This window comes from Melopsittacus undulatus, chromosome 18 (assembly GCF_012275295.1).
Source record: "Melopsittacus undulatus isolate bMelUnd1 chromosome 18, bMelUnd1.mat.Z, whole genome shotgun sequence".
Taxonomy (NCBI): domain Eukaryota; kingdom Metazoa; phylum Chordata; class Aves; order Psittaciformes; family Psittaculidae; genus Melopsittacus; species Melopsittacus undulatus.
The window spans coordinates 309,618-329,211 of NC_047544.1; the positions used below are offsets into that span (position 1 = coordinate 309,618).

A 19,594-nucleotide genomic window follows, 5' to 3' on the forward strand; every position below is an offset into this window, starting at 1 on the left:
CGGCGGAGCGGAGGGGAATGGGGGGGGCGGTGAGAGGGAGCCGATCGGCACCGGGAACAACGGGACCGGTACTGGTGCTGCATGGGACCCGCTTGGAACCGGCACCGACAGCAGCAGGAGACCGGCACTGCACAGGACCCGCTCGGCAGTGCCACCAGCACTGATCGGGCACTGCAATGGCACTGGCACTGCATGGAACCCGCTCGGTAGTGCCACCAGCACTGCACGGGCACTGCAATGGCACTGGCACCGCATGGGACTCACTTGGCAGTGCCACCAGCACTGCACGGGCACTGCAATGGCACTGGCACAGCATGGGACTCGCTTGGCAGTGCCACCAGCACTGCACAGGCACTGCAATGGCACTGGCACTGCACAGGACCCGCTCGGCAGTGCCACCAGCACTGCACGGGCACTGCAATGGCACTGGCACCGCATGGGACTCACTCGGCAGTGCCACCAGCACTGCACGGGCACTGCAATGGCACTGGCACCGCATGGGACTCACTCGGCAGTGCCACCAGCACTGCACGGGCACTGCAATGGCACTGGCACCGCATGGGACTCGCTCGGCTCCAGCACCGGCACTGCACGGGCACGGGCACCAGGCGGCACCAGCTCCGCACTGCAACGGGCGCTGGCATCGTGCGGGCACCGGCCTGGGCTCAGAGCATCCATGCACAACACGTGTGACCCCCCCCGTCGCACGGAGCCGCAGACGGAGCACACGGGACAGCTCCGCACCACGGACCATGGATGCTGCACATGGGATGCAGCTCACACACCACACACACATGGTCCCCTCCCCGGGGCCCGCAGGCTCCCCGGGCCGCGCTGGGGCTGAGGCCGCTCGCACTCGTCACACGCGTGAGTCACGGCCCAGCCATGCTGCCGGGGGGGGAGGCGGGGGGGAAACGGGGGGAGGGCCCTACATGTGCCTCCCAGTGCAGCTCCCAGTGCCTCAGATCCATCCCTGTGCTCCCAGTGCAGCTCCTCATGTTATCACTGCTTCCCAGTCCCTCCCAGTGCAGCTCCTCATTTTATCAGTGCTTCCCAGTCCCTCCCAGTGCAGCTTCCAGTGCCTCCCAATCCATTCATGTGCTCCCAGTGCAGCTCCTCATGTTATCAGTGCTTCCCAGTCCCTCCCAGTGCCTCCCAATCCATCCCTGTGCTTCCAGTGCAGCTCCTCATGTTATCAGTGCTTCCCAGTCCCTCCCAGTGCAGCTTCCAGTGCCTCCCAATCCATTCATGTGCTCCCAGTGCAGCTCCTCATGTTATCAGTGCTTCCCAGTCCCTCCCAGTGCAGCTCCCAGTGCCTCAAATCCATCCCTGTGCTTCCAGTGCAGCTCCTCATGTTATCAGTGCTTCCCAGTCCCTCCCAGTGCAGCTCCCAGTGCCTCCCAATCCATTCTGGTGCTCTCAGTGCAGCTCCTCATGTTATCACTGCTTCCCAGTCCCTCCTAGTGCAGTTCCCAGTGCTTCCAGTGCAGCTCTCCCTGCCTCTCAGTGCAGCTTCTCCTGCCTCCCAGTGAGCCCCATGCAGCCTCCAGTAATGCCCCTGCCTTCCAGCTCTGCTCCCATTACAGCCTCCCAAACCCCTCATGGACCCCCAGTACAGCACCCCCAGTGCACCCCCCATACCCGAGTATAACCCCTTCCCAGTACAACCCTCTCCAAGTGCAGCTCCCAGTATGGTCCCTGCACCCAGCACAGACCCCTCAGACCTGCCCCAGCCCCTGTGGGGTTGGGGGTCCCAGCCGGGGGGTTGGGGGTTCCTGTGGGGAATGTGGGTCCCAATGGAGTGGGAGGGTCCCATCATGGTGAAGGGGAGGTCCCAGCAGTGGGGGTCCCATGGTGGGTGCCCCACTCCCAGTGTGGGTGCCCCACACAAGGCCATAGAGCCTCCCCCCCCCCCCCCGTCCCCACCCTTCCTGCTCCTGAGTCACCTCCGACGCCTTCCGGGTGCCCAGCGGCAGCTGGGGCGTCCGTCTGTCCTGCAGCCGCTGTGAGCAACGGGGTCTGTCTGTCTGTCTGCTGGGGAGGGGTCTGTCTGTCCGTCCTGGTGTCCATCTGTCTGTCCTGGGGGCTTCCCACCCACTGCGGTGTCTGTCTGTCTTCCTGGGTGGCTGTTTATCGGGGTGTCTGTAGGGGTGTCACCCTATCCATAGGGGCAGCCATCTGTTCATAGGGGTGTCTGTCCTTCCTTCTGGGTGTCCATCTCTCTACTGGGGCATCCATCTATGTGTTGGGGTGTCCTTGACCTCCTGGTTCTCACCTCATGGTGTCCCTCTGTCCACAGGACCATCCATCCACCCTGACACCATGTACACTGCAATCCCCACAAGGTGCCACCTTCCTCCCAACCCCCCCCCCCCCCATCACCTCCCCTTACTCCCCTCACTCCTCATCACCCCCTGTTCACACCCCCGTCACCCCTCATTACCCCCCATCACCCCTCGTTACCCCCCATCATCCTCCCATTACCGCCCATCACCCCCAAACTCACCACCCATCACCCCCTGCTCACACCCCCCATCACCTCCCATCACTCCCCATCACCCCAATCACCCCCTTCTCACCCCCCCATCACCCCCATCACTCCCCATCACCCCAATACCCCCTTCTCACCCTCCCCATTACCTCCCATCACCCCCCATCACTCCCATCACCCCAATCACCCCCTTCTCACCCCCCCATTACCTCCCATCACCCCCCATCACTCCCATCACCCCAATCACCCCCTTCTCACCCTCCCCATTACCTCCCATCACCTCCCATCACTCCCCATCACTCCAATCACCCCCTTCTCACCCCCCCATCACCCCCATCACTCCCATCACCCCAATCACCCCCTCCTCACCCCCCCATTAACTCCCATCATCCCCATCACTCCCCATCACCCCAATCACCCCCTTCTCACCCTCCCCATTACCTCCCATCACCTCCCATCACCCCAATCACCCCTTCTCACCCTCCCCATTACCTCCCATCACCTCCCATCACTCCCCATCACTCCAATCACCCCCTTCTCACCCCCCCATCACCCCCATCACTCCCATCACCCCAATCCCCCCTCGCTCACCCCCCAACCCCTTCCCCCCCCCAGCGGTTCCCCTTTCGGTCCGGCCGCCTCCCTGCCGGGGCTGCACGTGTGGCGGGTGGAGAAGCTGCGGCCGGTGGAGGTCCCGGAGCGGAGCTGGGGCCGGTTCTTCTCGGGGGACGCGTACCTGGTGCTGCACAACGGCCCCGAGGAGCGGGCGCACCTGCACCTCTGGCTGGGTGTGTGCTGGCAACGGGGATGGGTACCGGGTACTGGGGATGGGTACCGGGTCTGGGTACCAGGTACCAGGGATGCAGGGGAGCCGCAGCTCACACCGGGTACCAGGTACCAGGAATGCAGGGGAGCCGCGGCTCACACCGGGTACCAGGTACCAGGGATGCAGGGGAGCCGCAGCTCACACCGGGTACCAGGTACCAGGGATGCAGGGGAGCCGCAGCTCACACCGGGTACCAGGGATGCAGGGGAGCTGTGGCTCACACCGGGTACCAGGTACCAGGGATGCAGGGGAGCCGCAGCTCACACCGGGTACCAGGTACCAGGGATGCAGGGGAGCCGCAGCTCACACCGGGTACCAGGAATGCAGGGGAGCTGTGGCTCACACCGGGTACCAGGTACCAGGGATGCAGGGGAGCCGCAGCTCACACCGGGTACCAGGTACCAGGGATGCAGGGGAGCCGCAGCTCACACCGGGTACCAGGGATGCAGGGGAGCCGCGGCTCACACCGGGTACCAGGTACCAGGGATGTGGGGGAGCCGCGGCTCACACCGGGTACCAGGTACCGGGGATGCAGGGGAGCCGCAGCTCACACCGGGTACCAGGTACCAGGGATGCAGGGGAGCCGCAGCTCACACCGGGTACCAGGTACCAGGGATGCAGGGGAGCCGCAGCTCACACCGGGTACCAGGGATGCAGGGGAGCCGCGGCTCACACCGGGTACCAGGTACCAGGGATGCAGGGGAGCTGTGGCTCACACCGGGTACCAGGGATGCAGGGGAGCTGTGGCTCACACCGGGTACCGGGGATGCAGGGGAGCTGTGGCTCACACCGGGTACCAGGGATGCAGGGGAGCTGTGGCTCACACCGGGTACCGGGGATGCAGGGGAGCTGTGGCTCACACCGGGTACCAGGGATGCGGAGGAGCCGCAGCTCACACCAGGTGCCCACAGGCCGGGACTCCTCGCAGGATGAGCAGGGAGCCTGTGCCCTCCTGTCCACGCAGCTGAACGCGCTGCTGGGTGAGCGCCCGGTCACCCACCGCGAGGTGCAGGGCAACGAGTCCGACCTCTTCATGCAGTACTTCCCGCACGGCATCACCTACCAGGTACCACTGCGACCCCCCCGGTGCTCCCGGCCTCAGCACCCCCTGAGCACCAGCATCCCCCATGGTGCTCAGCATCCTGACCAAGTGCTCAGCATCTCACACGGTGCTCGGCATCCTGACCATGTACTCAGCATCCCGCATGGTGCTCGGCATCCTGAGCATCACCTTGCATGGTGCTTGGCATCACCCCCAAGCTCTTGGCACCCTCAGTTATCCCCACTGAGCATGTGAGACTCCCCTTTAGGTGCTGGGCATCACTAGTGGGTGCTCAGCATCCTTGACATGTATAGAGCATCCTGCTGGGGGCATCAGCACCAGATGCCTGGCACTCAGCATCTCCTTTGAGTGCTTGATATCTCTGGAGGGTACTCAGCCTTCCTGGTAGGTGCTCAGCATCACCTCTGGGTGCTCAGCATTCATCCTCAGTGCTCCTCATCCCCACTGAGTTCTGGGCTGTGCACTGAGCACTCACCTTCTGGGTGCTCAGTATCTGCTGGGTGCTCAGCATCCCCTGTGGATGCTGCTCCCACCATGGGCGCTCAGCACCCCAATGCCGCAGGATGGTGGTGTGGCCTCCGCGTTCAGGACCCCGCAGCCCAGCACCAGCCCCAGGCACCGGCTCTACCAGGTGAAGGGCAGGAGGAACATCCGGGCGAGCGAGAGGGACGTGTCCTGGAGCAGCTTCAACACCGGAGACTGCTTCATCCTTGACCTGGGCGAGGTGCGGGGGGGGCTCCGTCCCCACCTCCCTGCACCCCAAACCCAGCACAATGTGTCCTGATGGGTGTCCGTCTGTCCCCTGCGGTGTCTGTCAGCTCACGGGGTCCATCAGGGCAACTGGCCATCCATCGGGTGGCTGTTTGTCCTTCTCTTGGGGCATCCATCCACACATAGGGATGTCTGCCTGGGTTTTGGGGTGTCTGTCTGCTGGGATGTCTGTCTGTCCTTCCAAGTGTCAGTCTGTTGTGCTGTGTGTCTGTCCTTCAAGGTAACTGTCTGTCCACTGGTTCCATACATAGGGGTGCCTGTCTGTCCTTGGGTTGTCCATCAATCAGCTGGGGGGTTCCCCGATCTATAGGGATGTGTGATTGCTGGGGTGTTTCTCCATCTGGGTGTCCATCCATCCACTGGGACAGCCATTTATCCATCTGTGTGTGTCCATCCATCCATTGGGACAGCCATTTACCCATCCGTGTGTGTCCATCCATCCTTTGGGACAGCCATTTATCCATCCGTGTGTGTCCATCCATCCATTTACCCATGCCTGTGTCCGTCTGTCTGGGTGTCTGTTTGCCTGTGACTGCTCCATCCGCAGCCTGGCTGATGTGTGCTGCAGCCAGCACCGATGGCTCCATCCCCACCACCCCTCTCCCTGTCCGCAGACGCTGCTGGTCTGGTGCGGCTCCGGGTGCAATGTGCTGGAGCGCAGCCGGGCGCAGGAGCTGGCTGCAGCCATCCGGGACGGTGAGCGGCGCGGCAGAGCGCGCCTGGAGATCGTGGCTGATGGTGAGGAGCCACCGGAGATGCTCCAGGTACAGCAGGACCCCAGTGTTCCCAATGGGAGGAGAGGGGCTCCCCAGTGTCCCTGGGGTGGCTCTGAGCCCTGAGCCCCCTATCCCGGTAGGTGCTGGGCCCCAAACCCACCTTGCCAGAGGGCAGCCCCGAGGAGGATGCTGTGGCCGACCAGAGCAATGCGCGGGCAGCGGTTCTCTACAAGGTAAGGACATGGGGGACACCACAGTGGGACTGGGGCTGGGAACACCATGGGGATGTGTGGGGCTGGGCATGGCCAGAGGGCACCGCGGTGGCACCGGGGCATGAATGGGGATGCTGCATGTGGTGACTCCCTGTCCCTGGCAGGTGTCAGATGCCACCGGGCGCATGGACCTGACCCAGGTGTCTGCGAGCAGCCCCTTCAGCCAGAGCCTGCTCTGCTCCGATGACTGCTTCGTGCTGGACCATGGGGCCGGAGGGAAGGTCTATGTCTGGAAAGGTGCCCATGGATGGGGATACAGGGACACGGGACAGGGACCATCCCTGTCCGGCTCTGACATCCCTGCCCATAGGGAGCAAGGCCAACGAGCAGGAGCGCCAGGCAGCCCTGCGGGTGGCTGAGGAGGTGATCGCCCGCATGGGGCACTCGCCCCGCACACAGGTGGGTGCTGTGGTGATGGGGTCTGGGCTGGCACAGGCGGCATTACCACATCCCTGCCCCTGCAGGTGGAGATCCTGCCCCAGGGCCGCGAGACGCTGCTCTTCAAGCAGTTCTTCACTGCCTGGAAGTGAGGAGCTCATGGGGTCAGTGCCCAGCCTGCAGCCTCACAGCACTGGTACCCGTGTGCCAGCTCCATGCCCCTGCCTGCGCCCTGCCCTGTGACCCTGCTGTCCCCCCCTCCATCCCTCTGCCAGCCCCAGCTCCATCCCTCTGCCAGCCCCAGCCCCATCCCTTTTCCCCATCCCATCCTTGTGCCATCCCCCATCCCCATCCCATCCCTGTGTCATCCCATCCCCATCCTTTCGCCCGTCCCATCCCTGTACCAAACCCATCTCCACCCCTTTGTCCATCCTGTCTCTGTGCCATCCCCATCCCTTTCTCCATCCACATACCATCCCCATCCTCATCCCTTTCCCATCCCATCCCCATCCCTTTGCCCACCCCCTGCCTATGCCATTCCCCTCCCTATCCCCACAGCATTCCAAGCCTGTGCCACCACAAGCTCCCCACTGTCACTGCTGCTGCACCCCCACCACCCGCATGCCCTTAACCCTGTCCTGCTCTGTGCATCCCTGTGCCTATCACCCCCATGTCCCTGCTGTCCCCATGCTCTTGCTGTCACCATCCCAATGCATGTTCCCTGTCCTGCACCCAGGCCTCAATGAATAAAGGGATGGGGCCAAGTCCTGCCCCTCACTGCCTGATGCTGGGGCACCCATTCCAAACCCATGGGGTGATTGCCCTTAGTGCTCATAGGGAACAGGAGAGCTCTGCCCTCCCTGCACCAAAACACTGCCATTTCACCCCAGTTCCTGCCATCCATCACATCCATCACCAAAGAAAAGCCCTTTTATTGTTGCTGGGAGGGATGGGGAGGAGCAAGCAGTGGGGAAAGAGCCCACAGGGCCACGGGGGGAACGGGCACCCCCAAACCCATCCTCTCCTTCTACTTCTAAAGCAACACCAGGGAAGAGACTCAACAAGGGGAAGGTGGGGGCTGGGCTGGGCTCTTCCTTGTTCACAGTGAATTGGGGGTGATTGGGGGGTCCCACACTCATGGGAGATAGACCAAAAAGGAGACCCAAACCCCCCCTTTGGCCTCGCTGGGCCCCTCCACGGGAGCTCATTCACAGCCTGGAGCAGGGTTTGGGGACAGGGAAGAGAAGAGCAAACCCCTATGGGGGGACAGCAGATGGGGATGCTCATGGCGAGGGTCAGGGGTGGTGGCAGCACTGAGAGGAGGTGATGTTAAACCCCAGGATGATGCTAAAACCAATGCAAGGGCCTCGCCAGCGAGCCAGAATGGGGAAAGCTGCTCTGTTGTGGCCATAGGGACAGGGGGAGAGTGGGGAAAGAGGCAACTTGTTCCCTGAAAATGCCCTGGAAGGGACTGGACACCCCTTATCCCTGCAAGAGAATTCAGAGCCTGACCCTAAGGCAGGAGCACTGCAGGGCTCGGGATGGGACCGGGGCCTTCATCCCAACCAAGGGCAGGCAATAGGGGATGGGAGAAGGGAGCAGTGCTGGGATCAGCCCCGCTGGGAGCAGGGCGATGGCACCAGTGTGGAGAGAGAACCAGAGTCACCAGAGGAGGAAATCAAAGGCGGAGCCATTGGGAAGAGCAGGAGGGGCCTGGAGTGAGCCCCATGGCCCCTCACTCGATCAGCTCCACGTAGTTGGCTGGGAACATGCCGAAGTGGCCGTCGGGGCCGTACCCGCGCCACCAACCCTCATCGATCATCTCGATGTTGGTGATGATGTTCTCCGGATCAAAGGAGATCTCTGTGTCATCAGCTGGAACCAGACAGAGGGAGGGAGGGGAGGTGAGGAACAGACGGGAGGGGAGCGAGAGAGAGAAGCCAATGGAGGAGAGAGAGGCCAGAGGAGGTCATGGAGCTGCTGCGAGGGCTGGAGCAGCTCTGCTCTGGAGCCAGGCTGAGAGAGCTGGGCTGGGGCAGCCTGGACAAGAGAAGGCTCCTGAAGGGGAGAGCTGAGAGCAGCTCCAGTGCCTAAAGGGGCTGCAGGAAAGCTGGAGAGGGGCTTGGGACAAGGGATGTAGGGACAGGCCAAGGGGAATGGCTTGAACCTGCCCAAGAGAGGGGAGACTGAGCTGAGCTCTTAGGCAGAAGCTGTTCCCTGTGAGGGTGCTGAGGCGCTGGCACAGGGTGCCCAGAGCAGCTGTGGCTGCCCCATCCCTGGCAGTGCTCAAGGCCAGGTTGGACACAGGGGCTTGGAGCAGCTACTCCAGTGGAAGGGGTTGGGGTTGGAGCTGGAGAAGCTTTAAGCTCCCCCCAACCCAAACCACTCCAGCTCCAGTTTGGGTGTAAGACCCTCTGTAGTAGCAAGCTGGGAACAGCTCCTACCAGCCTGGTAGTCATAGAGCGCCCGGGCACAGATCCCCTTCCCCGTGAGGTCCGGCTGCTGGTACTCCACTGGGTACTCGTATTTGGCATCATCCACATGCTCCTTCAGGAAGGAGAGAGAACAGAAGCAGTTACCAGTGTGCACAGAGCAAGGGGCTGCAGAGCAGGATCTCACCACCCCAGCACAATGGGGTGCAGATGCCCCCTCACTATGGGAAGCTCACACCAAGTGTCTCTGCTGGACTCCTAAAGGAGCATCACAACCAGAAGCACCAGACCAGCAGCAGACAATCCCTCTGGCAGCCAGTGCACATCCCTTGGGGTCTCTGCTGCAGACACTGGTTCATCACCCCCATGGATGCACCCAGTGAAGCTGGACCAGCTCCAGTCTCTCCAAGGGATTCTGCCTCAGCCTCAGTGGCTGCTGATTGCTTTAACTGCAGAGGATGGGGGGGGGCTCAGCCCCAATCCTGCTCCTCTGGGAGCTGAGCACTTCCAGACAGACTTGGGAATGAGAAAATCAAGTTATGTCTGAAATGTGCCTGTTTGAGAGCCGGGAACAGGCAGATGAGTAAAGGAGAGGAAACCACAGGGTCACCACAGCTGCAAGGGGAACAGTGCAGCGTGACACAACCCTGCTATTAGACAGTGGAGAAGCTGACAGAGCACACCACAGAGCTGGGCTCCATCTGCAGCGCTGTGCTGGGGTGTGCAATGCAACAGCAGCAGGAGGAGGAGAGGCTGCTGAGCCTTCCCCATCATCACCTCCCGGGGCAGTGACAGCAGCGCTCCCCGTTGGCAATGGGAAGGATGCAGCAGCATTCCCATATGGATGCAACCCGAGCCTGGGGGATTCCCACTGAGCTTAGCTCCCATAGCACCAACCTGAGGGGGTTCCTCATAGATGGCTGTGGAATCCGGTGGCTCCTCGTACAGGTTGGACTCTTCCTCGTGGGAAGCTGGGACGCTGGAATTGTACCCAGAGTCTCTCCCTGGGAAGGAAACACACGGGATCACCCCATGGCACCAGCCCAAACCCCCCATGGCACCAGCCCAAACCCCCCCTGGCTCCTCCCTTGCCCAGCTCCTGCTCCAGGCAAACCTGTGGAGCATGGATGGTCCCTGACCTCCTGTCCTGCGAGCACAAACCCAGGCACAGGGCGAGTGGGGGCTTATAGGAAGGACAAGGGGGAGATCCAGGATCTCCAATGGGGAAAGGAACAAGCTTGTTCAGGATGAACCATTCCCAAGCTGCTCCTCAAGCCTGATGGGGAAGGGTTGGTGCAGAGACCCTGGTCAAGAGCAGCATCTAGTGGTGGCTGCGGTAGCCTGGGACCAGCCAGCAGGGATGTGAACCACACGGGGACAAGGGAACACTTCCATGTCACCCTCAGCCCATGGGGAGACCCTCGGGATGCTGCCAGCCCTCATCCAGGCTTGCTCTTCCCACACACACCTCCTGGAAGAGCACAGAGCATCTCCCCACAGACAGAGCTCTCCCCTGCTATCACCCAGTGAGGGCAGTGATGTGCAGGCAGGTGGGCACTGCCAGCCCTGCACTGACAGGCACCAGTCCTCTGCCTTCACTGGGCACAGCGGCAGGAAAGGTTCTGTGCTTCACATCCCTGCAGCAGGAGCTCTGCAGAGGGGCTCTGGGGGTGCACGGAGCTGAGTTTCAGCCTTCCAGCCAGGAGATGTCCTCAGCCCTGCGGCCACTGAGCCCTCTGCTTGTCACACACACTGCAGTGTGGGGTCAGTGTGGAGAAGGGAGCTTAAAGCTCCTCCAGCTCCAACCCCTTCCACTGGAGCAGCTGCTCCAAGCCCCTGTGTCCAACCTGGCCTTGAACACTGCCAGGGATGGGGCAGCCACAGCTGCTCTGGGCACCCTGTGCCAGCGCCTCAGCACCCTCCCAGGGAACAGCTTCTGCCTAAGAGCTCAGCTCAGTCTCCCCTCTCTTGGGCAGGTTCAAGCCATTCCCCTTGGCCTGTCCCTACATCCCTTGTCCCAAGCCCCTCTCCAGGTTCCCTGCAGCCCCTTCAGGCACTGGGAGGCTGAAGGAGCAAAGGCAGGGACCTCCCCAGGAGGCAGCAGCCTCGCCTCCTTCCCAGCCTCAGATCACGCTCAGCCCTGGCACCAACTCTGGTTTCTGGCCTGAAGATGTGAACCAGAAACAGATCCCGGCCCCAAGCACCCATGTGGGACTGCATCAGTGCAGAGGTAGGGGAGGAAGCAGCACACGTACCTGCTGCAGGCCCCGGGGAGGCTGGAGGTGTCCCACGGCCAGCACAGGGGATGAAGGCAGCCGGAGCAGAGCTCCGGGCAGGGGACATGGGGCAGGCAGAGCTCGGCACTGAGTCCACCTCCTTCTGCAGGAAAGGGCTGCGGAGCTTGCCTAGGAAAGGAGTGGGATGAGCTGCAGGAGCAGGGCCAGCACTGGGGCTTCAGCCACGCAGCTCCGGGGCCCAAAGGGTTTGGCTACTGAGGGTGTTGTCATAGGAGCCCACTGCTCCATGAGGCTCCTGAGCAGGATTTTCCAGCTCCAATCCGGGCTGTGGAAAACAAGTTTGTCTCCTGGTTACAGCAGGAGCTGCAGCACAAAGAAGACATGTTCTGGGGGGAGGATGTTTTCGGGTCACCCAGACCCTGCTCGCAGCGCCCTGAATTCCAGACGTTAGGAGCAGCAATGGGAGGGGGAGGATTCAAACTGGTCCTTGGGCAGAAGGCAGCTCTGTGCTGTTATCTCCTCCATCGACGCCTCCAAAGGCAAACAACAGCAAAGCAGGAGAGTTATGAGGCAAACCCTACCCCAGCACAGCCCTGAGCAAGCACCAAGACTCAAGCCTGCCCTCAGCCCCTGGGGTTTATCAGTGCCAGGGCATTTGTCTCCCTTTCCACCACTGGAAGCCATCACATACTAGGCAGGGAAAGCCCAAGGGGTTCTGAGCTCCTACCACAGAGGTGCTCATCCCAATGAACTCAAGATACCCGGAGGAGGCTGAGCTCAGCCAGGGCTAACGTGTGCTCAGCTACTTCCTCAGCTGCTCTCAGCTTCCTGGTTTCTATCTGATCACATTGGTCTCTTCTGAGAGAACAGGCTCAGTTCAGCCAGTGGGAAATGGGTGGAACGAATCATGGAACCAGCCAGGTTGGAAAAGAGCTTTAAAATCATCTGGTCCATCCATCCCCATGGATTCATGCCCCCCATGGCACTGAGGGGGGTGAACACTTGCAGGGCCGGTGCCTGCAGCCCTGCCCTGGGCAGCCTGTTCCAATGCCTGAGCACCCTGTGGGGCAGGAATTGTTCCTCAGCTCCATCTAAACCTGCCCTGGTGCAGCTTGAGGCCGGTTCCTCTTGTCCCATCCCTTGTTCCTTGGGAGCAGAGCCCAGCCCCTCCTGGCTCCATCCTCCTGCAGGCACTTGGAGGGAGCCATCAGGTCCCCCCTGAGCCTTCTCTTCTCCATCTGAACCCCACAGCTCCCTCAGCCCTTCCCCATCTCTTGTGCTCCAGGCCCTGCTCCAGCTCCGTTCCCTTCTCTGGCCCCATCCAGCCCCTCAAGGTCTCTCTTGCAGTGAGGGGCCCAGAGCTGAGCACAGGATTCAGGTGCAGCCTCCCCAGTGCCCAATGCAGGTGAATGGATGGCAGCCAGGACACACCACGACAGGGGTCCCTTGCTGCCATTAATGGGTCTGATTTTCAGGTTTCAGCTTCAAAGTAGAACCAAAGCACAAAAACCCTCACCCCAGCTGCCAGAACCTGGCTCAGCCCCCAGCCAGCTCCTTGCCATGGCAAACTCCATAGGCTCACAGGTACCACCCAGCCTGGCATCGGCTCCTTGCTGTACCTGGCTGCGGAGCCGCTGCTGCATCCACCGGCACCGACCTCTCCCTCTGCTTGAAGATGTCCCGAGGGTTCACCTCTCTCTGTGCTATCAGTGATGCAGCCTCCTGCAGAGGGGAGAGCCCAGGGTCAGGGCTGCCTGGAGCCATGCAGGGATGGGAAGGGGGAGCCTGGCTCCTACCTGTGCCTTCTCCACCGACTCGCTCCTCGGGAAGCCCCTCGGCCGCCTGGCCTCGTGCTCAGCTCGCTCCTTCTGCGGCACAAAGGGGATGCTGCAGCCCTGGGGGGTGCCAGGACAGCCCCTGCCCTCCCCAGGACCACAGCAATGGGAGCAGGGAACAGCCACAGTGCTGGGGGGTGCAGGAGGAGGAACCCCTGGGAGGGAGATGGGCTCGGGGATGAGGACTCAGCTTCTTCCAGGCTCTCCACAAAGAGCTCTCATGCCAGAGCGTGTCCGTGGGTCCTTCCATGTCCCATACACACCACAGGAGTGCCTGGGGGGGTCCTCCATCCCCCTCCTGCCTCTGCACCACAGCACCCTGTGCTCTCCATCACGGAGGGTGGGTGAAGAAATGGGGTCTAATGGTGAAGCTCACCCATTGCTGCTGCTCCTTGTCCCTGTTCTCTGCTTCTTGCTGCTGCTGGAGTCTCCTGAGGAGACAAAGTGAGGTCAGCAGCCAGGCAGGAGCAGGGGTTTGCATGGGGCTGCTCTGGGACCTTGCCCTGCAGGGCAGAGCACAGGGAGGACACTGCCCCACACTTCTGGGCCGGATGAGGAGCCACAGGCCAGCCCTGGAGCTGTGCAGGGGGCAAGGAGAGAGGGGCAGAGCAGCAGAAGCTCTTCCTTGAGCAGCATTGACACAAGCAGACTTCCCCATCCGAGCTGCAAACAGGAAGGCAGAGCTGCTGCTGCTGCAGAGTGAGCTCCATCAGCCAGCAGGGCTCAGAGAGGAAGGAAACCAGCACAGAGAGCACAATGCCCAGCCCTGCACACGCTGCCCCCTCCACCAGCCAGCCTGAACCCCCAGTACCCACAAACAGTGGCTACTGGTGGTGGTTTGGAAAGGGAGATGCTATCCCCATGCAAGGGAAGGGGCAGCTGGAGGAGCCCAGAGTCCAGCACAGCCTTCAGCCCCGCTCCAGGACAGTGAGCAAAGGGAACACAACCCCTGCACATCATCATCATCATCAGCAGCAGCAGCAGAGCGATGCCTGCTTGGACTGTGCAGGCACTAGGAGGAGGATCAGAGCCCCAAAGGCAGAGCCACGGGGCTGAGTCTGCCCCAGTGTGACCTGAAGCCGATCCCCTTTGCACCCATTGCCTTGGGGGGGTTAAGTGGGATTGCAGTGACTGCAGCAGCAGGGAATGCACAGGCAGCACCAAGGAACAACCCTGCCTGCAGCCGGTGACCAGGGCACCCCGAGGGCAGAGCCAAGAGATCCCAGGGAGCAGGATGGGCTCCAGGCAGGACTCACTTCTGGGCCTCGATCTCATTGGATCTCAGTTTGTATCTCTGCTCCCTCCCTGCTGCCTCCTGCAGCTCCCGCTCCCTCCGCTCCCGCTCCAGCCGCTCCCGCTCCTCCTCCGCTCTCCTCTTCTCCTCCAGCCTCCGGTTCTCCTCATCCTTCTGGTGGGGCACACACAGCAGACATGGGGTTAACGCTGCGGGGCCCCAGTGCCACCAGTGCAGCCCAGTACAGCCCAGCTCCATGCTCACTGCGGGTCTGGAGCCGGTCACAGAGGCAGAAACCTCCCCCTGACTCCTCATCTCCAGCACCCACCTCAGCCTTGGCCCAGAAATGATCCTTATTGACCCTCTTGATTTCGGACATCGCGTTCGTCTTCTGGTACACGGAGCCCTGGGGGAGGCGAGGGCAGTGGGCATGGAGCATCCCCACACTGTGTGCTCCCCTGCACAATGGGGGCCCTGGAAGCCCCCATAGAGCCAACTCACCACCGGAGCCTGCGGACCCGAGTCCTGGAACTTGCTGTTCTCCTTATGGAAGCTGTAGTTGGCCCCCGAGGCCTTGGCCACCTTCTCCATGATGAGCTCAGGCTCCACGTCCTCCTCGGCGCGAGCATTGATGGTGACATGAGCACCCTGAGCAGGGAGAGAGGCAGCACCAAGGGAGAGGATGGATCTGGAGGGCACTAAACCCAGCATGATGCACCCATCTGTGCTCCCAGAGCTCCCAAGGGAAGGAGAAGGGCTCAGGTGGTAAAAGGGGTGTTAGGATATCCCAGCACTGGGAAAGCAAACATTCCTGGGGTCAGGGGGGCTCTGTTCCCCTCCTCTGCAGGCTCCAGAGCTGGTTCTGACTGCAGAAGGTTTGGGTTGTGACCCAGGTTGTGGCCCTGCTCCTGCCTGCAGACCCCTTGGTGCCTCCCAAAGAGCAGTGTGAGCAGAGCAGGGTGCCCATGGCCATTCCCTAAGCCGGGGCCCATGGATCTGGGGAGGAAGCAGGAAGAGGAGCAGACCTTTAGGAAGTTGGCTATGGTGCTGAGGTGGTTGGCGCAGGCTCCTTTCCTCACGTCATTCACACCTTCACCGGTCTGTGAATAGAGCATTCCAGGTTGGACACAGGGCTGGGAGCAGCTGCTCCAGTGGAAGGGTTGGAGCTGGAGGAGCTTTAAGGTCCCTTCAACCCAAACCACTCCATGACTCTATAACAACAGCCACACCATGAGGGCTCCAGGCTCCTGCCCGTCCTCATGTGCTTCACTCAACCCATCCTAGATGGGTTCAGAGCCATTCTCCAGCAGTGCCACCAGCAGCCAAGTGAGCTCGATGGCCACAGAGCTGCAATGGGGAAGTCAATCCTCCCGGTTGCTCTTTGCCTGCATCCATGGGGTTTGGGCTCTGCACCCACAGCATCAGGCATGGTATGGAAGGGATTCAATGTGCTGGCTGTGAGCAATCCCAAAGGGAACTGAAGGCAGAAACAGTGACTTCTCCCCCGAGGCTCTGCAAGGGAAAGGTGAAGGGAAGTCCCCACTCACCCAGTTGATGAGGACGTATTTGGGCAGGCCGGAGTTGGGATCCTTCACCCTGCAGAAGGCGTACATCACCTTCCCACTGTTGAGCTCCTCCACCATCTCCTCCAGGCCACCATCTGCCCCAGGAGAGAAAGGAGAGGCTGTGAGATCACATCCATACAGCAGGAATGGTGCTTCCTGCCTGGAACCACACTGCAAGAGAGCACGGAGAGCACCTCCACCAGCAGCAAACAGCATGGCAAGGACCAGAGATGTCCTGAGATGCAGAGGAGGAAGCGGCTGGGCCTTGTTCCCATCCCACCTTCCACCAAGGAGGGAGCAGAGAGAGGCCAAGAGGCTGGTGCAGGGTAAAGCAGGAGGAAACCCCGACCTGCACCTTCCCCATTGCTGTGACCCCAGGGATGGAGCTGCAGAGCCCAGCTCTGCTCAGGGATCAGAGGATGCTGGGGAGGGATGCGCTGCCCCATGGACCGCGCTGCCCCATGGACCGCACTGCCCCATAGACCACACTACCCCATGGACCGCACTGCCCCATGGACCGCGCTGCCCCATGGACCACGCTGCCCCATGGACCACACTGCCCCATGGACCGCACTGCCCCATGGACCGCGCTGCCCCATGGACCACGCTGCCCCATGGACCACAGCATCACTCCTGCTGGAAGCTGATGCCAAACAAGGGCCAGGAAAGGAGGGGGAATGCAAGAACATGTGTCCTTCCCACAGAAGCACCCCCCAGACCACAGCTCCTCCTGTGTGGGGCTGCCTGACCCTCGGACAAGCAGGGATGTTCCCATCTCCGCACTGCACCTTTCCTCTCTGCTATCAAATATTGATGCTTTGGCTCTAAATCTGGCACTGTGGTTTGCCAGCCTCAGGGAAGCTGAAGGTGACGGCGCTGGTGGGGCCCAGGCTTGCCAGGTCAATGATCAGCAGCAGGAGGGAAGAGCCCCATGGAGAGGTTGGGGCTCTGCTGGTGGAGCAGCAGGGTCCATGGAACCACATAGGGATGCTGCTGTGGCTGCCCCATCCCTGGCAGTGCTCAAGGTTGGATACAGGGGCTGGAAGGGGTCCCTGCCCTGAGCTGGTGGACTGGGAGGAGATGCCTGCAGATGGGAACAGCAGGTGGGGAGGGAAGGCAGCGAGAGCTGCAGGATGCAAATGGGGAGCAGAGCAACCTGCCTGGATGTGTTCCCACAGCTTAGCTGTTGTGTGGGCACCAGCAGCCACGTAACAAACACAGGCTAACTTCCATCAAGTGGGAAGCAGAGAGCAGAGGCTCTCCAGCAGCCGGGAATAACCAGGAAGTGCTTCCTGGTCCTTCCTTTAGGGTCTGGGATCTGACCCTCTCCAGGCCTGCAAAGGGGCACCAGGATCCCAACTTCTGATCCTTGTGGGAAAACACAAGGGAAAGAGAACCAGAACCTACTCCAAGCCCTGCTCCCTGTGCTCCCACACACAAACCCCTCCATGGGGGGCTCCAGGCACAGGATCCCATTGGATCCAGGCAGCAGAGCCCTGGGAACAATCCCAGACTGATCCATGCTCACCCCCGGAGCCGGCCACACGCAGGTCGTTGCTGTTGCCTTCATAGGTGAACAGAGCCCTGCAGGGAAGGCAAGAGCGGAGCTGAGCCCTGCAGTGCACCCCAAAACCTGCCCGGGCTCACGGTGCCCATCGGGGTGTCCTCACCTCAATGCACACAGCGCCATGGGGCCCCCACGCTGCCTGCCCCACCTGATGCCCCATACATGCACCCCACAGCCCCTGATCCCCCATACATGCACCCCATAGCCTCCCCCAAACACCCCCAGTCCCTGATCTATCCCAACCCCACCCCCCGCTCCAGACACCCCCTCCCCTCCAATCCCTGCCACGCACCCCACATCCCCCCACAGACACCCCCACACCGCTGAGTCACAGTTGCCACCCCACAGCCCCACTGAGGCACCAGCCAAGCCTTAAACCTTCCCCTATGCACCCCCAAACCCTACCAGCCCCCCCCGAACCTCCCTATCCCGGTTCCAATCTACCCCCAGCTCCCCACCAGATCCCCCCATACACCCTACAACCCCCCACATGCACCCCACATTCCTCCCCATCCCTCCCCATGCACACCCATCACCCCCATGCACCCCCCATCCCTCCCCATCACCCCCATGCACCCCAATCCCTCCCCATCACCCCCCTGCACCCCCCATCACCCCTATGCACCCCCCATCATCCCCATGCACCCCCCATCACCCCCATGCACACCCCATCCCTCCCCATCACCCCCTGCACCCCTATCCCTCCCCATCACCCCCATCATCCCCCATCACCCCCTGCACCCCCCATCCCTCCCCAACACCCCCATGCACCCCACATCCCTTCCCATCACCCCCATGATCCCATGCACCCCCATCACCCCCTATCCCTCTCTGCCCCCCCCCCCCCCCGTTCCGGTCCCTCACCAGTCCGTAGGGCTCCCCGCCGCCACCACCCTCCCGTAGGCCTCCTGCAGCGCCCGCCCGTTCTTGCCGAGGTTCAGCGCCATGACACCGACAGCTCCGGGTCCGCCCCGGAACCGCACCGGCAGGCCACGCCCCCTCGCACAAACCCCGCCCCCTTGGCCCCGAGGCCACGCCCCCTGTATTGCTCCGCCCCTGTTAACCACGCCCCTTGGTTTCTAGACCACGCCCCTGAATAACTGCACGGCCACGCCCCCCGACGGCCACGCCCCTCTTCTTGCCCGCACGGGGGTTCGGGGCTCACGTCGGGGGTCCCCGTCCTTGGGTGGTCCCCGGAGCCCCCATCCCAGGGGGTGCCGCAGGGCCCCCATCCCATGACGGCTCTTGGGGTCCCCGCCTCAGATCGGTTTTGGGGAGCCCCATCCTAGAGCAGTTTGTGGGGTGGTTCTCGGGGTCCCGTGTCCCATCACAGCCCCAGAGGGCCCCAACCCCCAGCCTGGCCCCACATCCTGCACCACAAGACACCCCAGCACCCCCCACTTCCAGGGGTCCAGCACAGCCCCTCTGAATCCAGCCCTCTCGCTCCAGGGTCGGGACAAATCCATGGATTTCCCCATTTTCCAGCTTGCAAAGTTCTGCCTGGAGCCCCCATGTTGTCCAAGGGTTCCAGGGAAGCTGGAGCTCCTGAGGCACCCACAGGTCCTGGAGCAGCTGAGGTTCCTGGGGTGTCCGATGGTCCCAGCTCACCCCTCCATCCCATGGACCTCCCATCCCACCATCATCTCCTTCATCCCATCCTACCATCATCTCCTCCATCCCATCCCAACATCATCTCCTCCATCCCATGGACCTCTCATCCCACCATCATCTCCTCCATCCCATGGATTGCCTGTCCCACCACCATCTCCTTCATCCCATCCCACCATCATCTGCTCCATCCCATGGACCTCCCATCCCACCATCATCTCCTTCATCCCATCCCACCATCATCTCCATCCCATGGATGACCTGTCCCACCATCATCTTCTCCATCCCATGGACCTCCCATCCCACCATCATCTCCCCCATCCCATCCCACTGTCATCTCCTCCATCCCATGGATGACCTGTCCCACCATCTCCTCCATCCCATGGATCGCCTGTCCCACCATCTCCTCCATCCCATGGATCACCTGTCCCACCATCTCCTCCATCCCATGGATCACCTGTCCCACCATCTCCTCCATCCCATGGATCGCCTGTCCCACCATCTCCTCCATCCCATGGATCACCTGTCCCACCATCTCCTCCATCCCATGGATCGCCTGTCCCACCATCATCTGCTCCATCTCATGGATCTCCCCTTGC

The 19,594-nt window shown here is 61.9% G+C and overlaps 2 protein-coding genes across 5 annotated transcripts; one reads left to right on the forward strand and one right to left on the reverse strand.

The window, feature by feature from the left end:
- The first annotated feature begins 41 nt into the window (after positions 1–41).
- Positions 42–6,817, forward strand: CAPG (capping actin protein, gelsolin like). Of its 4 annotated transcripts, none has more exons than XM_034070618.1 (10): positions 42–867; positions 2,300–2,345; positions 3,107–3,279; positions 4,229–4,383; positions 4,943–5,104; positions 5,766–5,915; positions 6,008–6,100; positions 6,244–6,376; positions 6,450–6,538; positions 6,604–6,817. In XM_034070618.1, the coding sequence occupies exons 1-10, from the start codon at positions 177–179 to the stop codon at positions 6,667–6,669; spliced, it is 1,758 nt and encodes a 585-aa protein (XP_033926509.1). In that variant the 5' UTR covers positions 42–176; the 3' UTR covers positions 6,670–6,817. The 4 variants fall into 4 exon arrangements, with proteins under 4 accessions (XP_033926509.1, XP_033926510.1, XP_033926511.1 ...); XM_034070620.1 differs by lacking the exon at positions 42–867 and adding an exon at positions 1,942–2,005; XM_034070621.1 differs by lacking the exon at positions 42–867 and adding an exon at positions 2,003–2,017.
- A 603-nt stretch (positions 6,818–7,420) lies between these two features.
- Positions 7,421–18,373, reverse strand: DBNL (drebrin like). Its single transcript, XM_034070552.1, has 14 exons — positions 18,252–18,373; positions 17,349–17,404; positions 15,803–15,915; positions 15,281–15,355; positions 14,757–14,903; positions 14,584–14,661; positions 14,278–14,429; positions 13,398–13,452; positions 12,983–13,054; positions 12,806–12,908; positions 11,205–11,354; positions 9,847–9,953; positions 8,962–9,064; positions 7,421–8,392 (listed from the first exon to the last, which is right to left on the reverse strand). Exons 1-14 carry the CDS (start codon positions 18,332–18,334, stop codon positions 8,253–8,255), a joined length of 1,434 nt encoding a protein of 477 aa, XP_033926443.1. The 5' UTR covers positions 18,335–18,373; the 3' UTR covers positions 7,421–8,252.
- Between the last annotated feature and the right edge of the window lie 1,221 nt (positions 18,374–19,594).

Bases quoted from the DNA above. Each gene is read 5' to 3' on its own strand.
- CAPG (XM_034070618.1), top strand. From the start codon at position 177: ATGGCACTGGCACTGCATGGAACCCGCTCGGTAGTGCCACCAGCACTG. The intron at 4,384-4,942 runs GTACCACTGCGA...CCAATGCCGCAG, and splicing joins CGCACGGCATCACCTACCAG to GATGGTGGTGTGGCCTCCGC. The intron at 6,539-6,603 runs GTGGGTGCTGTG...CTGCCCCTGCAG, and splicing joins GGCACTCGCCCCGCACACAG to GTGGAGATCCTGCCCCAGGG.
- DBNL (XM_034070552.1), bottom strand. From the start codon at position 18,334: ATGGCGCTGAACCTCGGCAAGAACGGGCGGGCGCTGCAGGAGGCCTAC. The intron at 13,453-14,277 runs GTGAGTCCTGCC...TTGTCTCCTCAG, and splicing joins AATGAGATCGAGGCCCAGAA to GAGACTCCAGCAGCAGCAAG. The intron at 11,355-12,805 runs GTACAGCAAGGA...CTCCTTTCCTAG, and splicing joins AGCAGCGGCTCCGCAGCCAG to GCAAGCTCCGCAGCCCTTTC.